General features: G+C 37.1%; 1 protein-coding gene across 1 annotated transcript; it reads left to right on the top strand.

Moving 5' to 3' along the window:
* Nucleotides 1-1,346: 1,346 nt before the first annotated feature.
* Nucleotides 1,347-6,175, top strand: lipca (lipase, hepatic a). The gene is made up of 9 exons (XM_020941315.2): nucleotides 1,347-1,428; nucleotides 2,335-2,516; nucleotides 2,745-2,924; nucleotides 3,003-3,120; nucleotides 3,205-3,438; nucleotides 3,591-3,833; nucleotides 4,610-4,724; nucleotides 5,350-5,568; nucleotides 6,055-6,175. The coding sequence occupies exons 1-9, from the start codon at nucleotides 1,347-1,349 to the stop codon at nucleotides 6,173-6,175; spliced, it is 1,494 nt and encodes a 497-aa protein (XP_020796974.1).
* Nucleotides 6,176-6,183: the final 8 nt, after the last annotated feature.

Raw genomic sequence — 6,183 nt, 5'->3', positions numbered from 1 at the left:
ACATGATTATGAAACTTCTGTCAGTTGCCCCTAATACAGAGTTTGCTCACAATGAAAAATGGGTGGATGCTTATGTAATCTCCAGCAGACTGTATCAACACTTCATTTCACTTCAGTGGGTTTTATGTCTTCTCCTCTGTGCATTCACTTTGCACAGTTACTCTGTGGAGGGTGGAATATGTGGAAAGTAATATGCCAGTTTTCTGTCATCCCAATGTTTTGAGAACCAAAAATGCTGAAATGTTCACAATTGCAGACATACATGAAGACATGGGAAGATTTCAAACACAAACAATATTCTTAAGTGTGCATATTTTGTTAGGTAAAACTACATAACCACATAAAGTGGTTCTGTGACTCCATTCAGCTCAGTCATTATTGAGAACCGTCCTGTTTGGGTTGACGTCAAATTATGAACGAGAGCAGTACAAACAGATAAGAGCAGTCATAGCATACCCAGCCGGCTGGAGATCAATAACATGAACACATACAATATATGGTAAGTAGGTGTTTCCATACTCTGAATCACGTGTACAACTGGGACATAATCACATATGTTTATATTGAACAAGAAAAAGTATGTCTTGCTAATAGCTAAAGTTATGATCTTTAGACTGAATTACACTTTCACTCCAATCCAGGCTCCCCCCTGGTAACAGTAGTGTCTCATTTTAGTACCCAAAAAGGGTACTAAAATGAGAACTTGACAACATTTATTTGTTTTCCAAACATATTAGCTACATTATTTTAAATGATAAAATACCAGTGATAAAGGTGACCAAACTTTCTTAATAATGGAAAAAATACTGTACTGGGAAAAAATACTACTACCTATTCACAGTGTCAAAGTGTTAGGATTTATTGTACAGAACAACCAAAAGAGCCATCTGAAAGATATAAATTCACACAGTTATGTAACTACAGAATCAATAAATTAAAGAAGACTACTGAACCTTCATGGTTAAAACTTGTGCTGCTTATATGGTTATAACATAATAACATACCATTTTGAGATTTCCACAGCGTTCTGGCTAATGTTAGGAGAGAAAAGTTTAAACAAAAGTCAAATGTGAAACCCTCCCCATTGATAACTGTGCTCTTTCCCAATCTGTGAACACACAGCTCATCCTCGACCAATCAGAACTGCACTCAGTGCTCCTTATCAGTGAATCTACGCTGCTCCCCTGCCTTTTTCTGAACATTAAACCATAGTTATTTTCAGCCTCAAGACAGTAATAAACTGTATAACATCCACTAGAGGAGGCTCACAGATTTTCTGCTGTTTTGAACCTGGGCTCTGTGTTGTGTACTTTTTTCCCTGTCTCTGAGGTTTAAGGAAAATTATAATGTCTGTCTCAACAATCCTAGTCTGTCTGCTGCTCACTCTACACTGTCTTGAAGGCAAGAAACACAAAGGACACAGACTTGGTGAGTTTAACTCTGATTAAAATACATTCAATATAACTGTTACTGTACTTCTAAAGTAACCTTGTCAAAAAAACTATAACTTTAATTTTCTGATTATATGTTGACTCATTTTGCAAAGCAGTTCAAACTAAGAAATTACATAATTTTAACCACTGCCTTGATCACCACTTTCAAACTATTCTGTTATTTTATCAATTGGAACATCTTAAAGACTAATCTATCACAGGCTGAACCTATATAGAAATCTCATTCATGAAATTATATATTAAGGACATACAGTACTAACAAATAGTCCAAATACTATTTGGCCCATCCCATGCAGGGTCAACAATCATGTCGATCCCAGTCTCTCTCCAGACACAAATTGCTAGAAAAAATTAAGGATAGAAAACTGAAAATGAAAAAGATAAGGATTGTAAAAGAAAATAAAAAATAAAAAATAAAAAACTAAAGAGCAGACAGTCTTTTCTCTTATAAAACTTCAGGTAGTTTACCAAATCAGAAAATGGCAATTAACAATTGCAATGTTTACATTCACACAACAATCCAATTATTATCAGAGCTCAGGAGTTATCAGATCATTAAATTAACATGCAGATCACAAAATTTTATGTGAGTAATCAAAGAGAACATGATCAGAAAGAAATTAAGCATCAAATTTAGCTGTTTATATTTATTATAACATTCCAAAAACTCCAGAAATCTGAGAATATTCTGGTTTTGAGTGGGCATGTAAATGTAGCCACTGTTGACTACAAGAAACAAGTAGCTGTACTAAAGGGTGAGCTTGAGAAACAAGGAAATAACATAAAAGCACTAGGCTATAACATATATTTTTTAAATACTAGTCAATCTCAAACTGCTTTTACAGTATTCTTACCATGGAGTATTTGTCTGTGTAATCAGTGAGTGATGTGACTCGGAGTGAGGTCCTCAGTTTCAGAGAGCCATACGTCCCCAGTGCTGTGTTCAGGCTCTTTCTCCAAGGTGAGGACACCTGCACCCTGGAGTTGGCCCAGCTGCACACTCTGACCTCCTGTGGTTTCAACAGCAGTAATCCCCTCATCATCATCACTCACGGGTGGTCGGTAGGTCACCTCTCAGCTCTTCCACTTCACTGCGTCTGACCAGGGCACACAAAACACAGGCATTAGCCAAAATGTACCACATCTGCAGCTGGCTCACATTCACATGCAAATCATGCAGGGGAGACTTAAAGAGCAACTTTAAACACAATTGTGGATCAAGAAATGTATGTTATTAAATATTGAATGATAGTAAAAATCTTCTCTATAACTATATTTTTTTTCCTTTAGGTTGACGGTATGATGGAGAGCTGGGTTCTGAGGTTGGCTACCACAATGAAAAAATATATCAGAGACGTGAATGTGGTGATTACAGACTGGCTGACACTGGCTCATCAGCACTACCCCATTGCAGTCCAGAGCACCCGCACTATAGGAAAGGATATTGCTTATTTTCTTATGTCACTCAAGGTTGGATGGCATTTTTGGAATTAATGTCGGAGATAAAAACAAGACACTGTACAATAATATATATATTTTTCTTTACAGAATTCTTACCAGTTTCCTGTCAAAAACGCACATTTGATTGGCTATAGTCTTGGAGCCCACATCTCTGGATTTGCAGGAAGTTATATGGATCCTTCTGAAAAGATTGGGAGAATAACAGGTTTGTACTGGATGTCCGTAATACATAATTTCAGTACAGTTAAAATAGCAGACTTTATTAAATTATTGTGAGAAAATTCCCCAGGACTGGATCCAGCTGGACCCCTTTTCGAAGGTATGTCCCCCACAGACAGACTGTCCCCTGATGATGCTGAGTTTGTGGACGCTATTCACACTTTTACTCGTGAGCGGATGGGACTCAGTGTCGGCATCAAACAAGCAGTGGCACATTTTGATTTTTATCCAAACGGAGGAGACTTCCAGCCGGGATGCGACCTACACAACATCTATGAACACATCTCTGAGTATGGCTTACATGGTATGACTGTATTAAACTCATCTGTTTAGTAATGGTACCATCACTGTAAAATTAGGTTACTCAGGTAGAAGTAGCCAAAGAGTACTTTAGTAGTAAAAGCAGTATAATACATGCACAGAATGTAATGATATAAAATGATTTTTGTTTCTCAGGTATCCAGCAGACAATGAAATGTGCCCATGAGAGATCAGTCCATCTGTTCATAGACTCGGTGTTGAATGAGGATAAGCAGAGTATGGCCTACAGGTGCAGTGACAACAGTGCATTTGACAAAGGCGTGTGTTTGGACTGCCGTAAGAACCGCTGCAACACACTGGGCTACAACATCAAGAAAGTCCGCACTGGCACCAGCAAGAAGCTCTACCTCAAGACACGCTCTCGGATGCCATACAAACGTACAACACTGCATATATCCAAAACTACATACTCCGTATATTATTATTTATTTCTCTTAATATCTCTTATTGGATATTATTAAATATTAGTTATACTCACTGATCATTAGCTGATCATCAAGATAAAAATACATCAAAAGAGGAAATACCAGTGGGAGCTGTTACATACAAAAATAGTAAATCATTTTGAGATACTACTTCTAGAATTATTACTAGTTTTTATTAGTGTACATATTAATTTAATTGTGCACCCCATAAACCAACGCTTGTGCCTGCAAAAAATTCAAATTTAAAATGAGAAAAAACAAATAATAATAGAACTAAATAGATGTTATTTCTTGCTTTCCTAATTATTACTACTTTTCGAGGAAGTAATGTTGAAAAGTACAGGTGTAGTGCTGTGCAACACACAAAAATCCATGCAAAATGCAGGGACACTTTGCACAGTGCTGGAAGTATCTGACAGTTTAAACATTTGTTTTACAAAATCCAAGTGTTGCCATATTAGTCAAATAATAAATATTGTGTAAGTTAGATGAGCTTTGGCAGTTTTAGAATAACCTCTGTTCAACCAAAAAGTAGAATCGGGCCAAAAAGGACAGCAAATTTATTATTATTTCTGTTAATTATGCTTTAGTGAAATTGGTAATCTGATCTATATGTGCTTTCAGCTGTAATATAATCATTAAAAAGGTCTGCTTACCAAAGTCACTTATATCATGACCACTTGTGTATGTTTGATGTTCATGTTCCTGTTCCTCTTTCTGTCTGTGCAGTCTTCCACTATCAGTTCAGGGTCCAGTTCATAAACCAAACGGAAAAAATGGAGCCTTCTCTTGTCATTTCTCTTACTGGGACCAAAGACGATAGTGGAGACATCCCTATCACATTGTAAGTAGCTGTCCCAAAAAACAGCTCAATTAATTTCAGTTTAATTGAAAATTAAATTTTAATGGTCACAATGATCAAATCACAAAGGCTGCAGGCACTTAAGTAGTAAAATATTCTCTGCAAACTTGAAATTATCATGTTCTTCTATGTATAATATTATTAACCTGCTAACATGGAAGCTAGACTTCTTCAAACATATTCTGAAATGCATGTGATTTTAGTATTAGTTTATTTGTTTATATTTTCTTCTCTCAAAATCAATCTCCTGGATATGAAATGTGCACTGTGGAGTGACTCATAATTTAACACTATCAAATCAATAATCTAATCATAACTGGAGTAAGAAAAAAGTGTGTGAAATTACCATTGCGTTTCTCACAAAACACAGCTGTGCCTTCATCTGTGTCATCAAACAGAGAAACAACTGACCCATGTGAAAAGTGTGGGGCTGCTACATAAAAGGAAACTATAAAATATCAAAGATGACTGAATAAATAATTTAGACACACGGAGCATAAAGGGGTCTCTTGGTATTCCCATTTAGAATAAAAATAGATGTATGAACACTATGAAGTGAAGTTGAATGTAAACCACAATAGATAACAGTTACTTTTATGTGTTGCAGCACTGAAAACATTTCAGGCAATAGGACATTTACCTTTCTGATTGCCCTGGACAAAGACCTGGGAGATCTGATGCTTCTAAAGATTCACTGGGAGGGCCCCGCTCTCTGGAAGAACATGTGGAACCGCATGCAGACCATCATCCCCTGGGGCGGCAAGGGCAGCAAACCCGTGCTCACAATGGGGAGGATTAGTGTCAAAGCTGGGGAGACACAAGACAGGTATATTTCACTTTTAAACAGAAAGAGAGAAAGACACAAAGGCTTCCTCACAACCACAAGATCTTGGTTCGTGAATGTAGTAGTTGTAGAAGTCATTATCTAACTGGCCACCTATCCCAACAGTGAATGTAAAGCCATTTATTAGTAGCCATGGAATAGCAATATTGTGGAACATAACTAGACAATACACTCATTTTGTCTTGAACTGAATTGAGGGGATTTCTTTCACTTACCTCACCAGAGGCCGATTGTCTGCAAATGATAAGCCTACACAAATTAAAACGTAGCTTAATTAAATAAAAATAACATTTATTTGATTTGCCTAAAAACGCTAGTACAATGAGAATTAGTTCAGTGGCAGACAACAAACCTAAATGGGTAAATGAAATCCATTTATATCGCCTTACACATTAAATAGAAATCGACTGCCCTCTAGTGGCATGTCTTTAGCCATACACAACACTCACGTGCTCTCATTTCCTCCAGAACCTCTTTTTGTGCTTTGACCGACGAAGATCAGCACGTGCAAGTGTCCCAGGACAAGGTGTTCGTGCGCTGCAAAGAGGAGACCATCAAAGAACGCCGGAAAAAGCACAGGGATATTTGATTTGTCGG

This window comes from Boleophthalmus pectinirostris, unplaced genomic scaffold (assembly GCF_026225935.1).
Source record: "Boleophthalmus pectinirostris isolate CB_2022bp ecotype Guang Dong unplaced genomic scaffold, ASM2622593v1 HiC_scaffold_19, whole genome shotgun sequence".
Lineage (NCBI taxonomy): Eukaryota > Metazoa > Chordata > Actinopteri > Gobiiformes > Gobiidae > Boleophthalmus > Boleophthalmus pectinirostris.
This window is presented reverse-complemented; position numbering and strand designations above follow the sequence as displayed.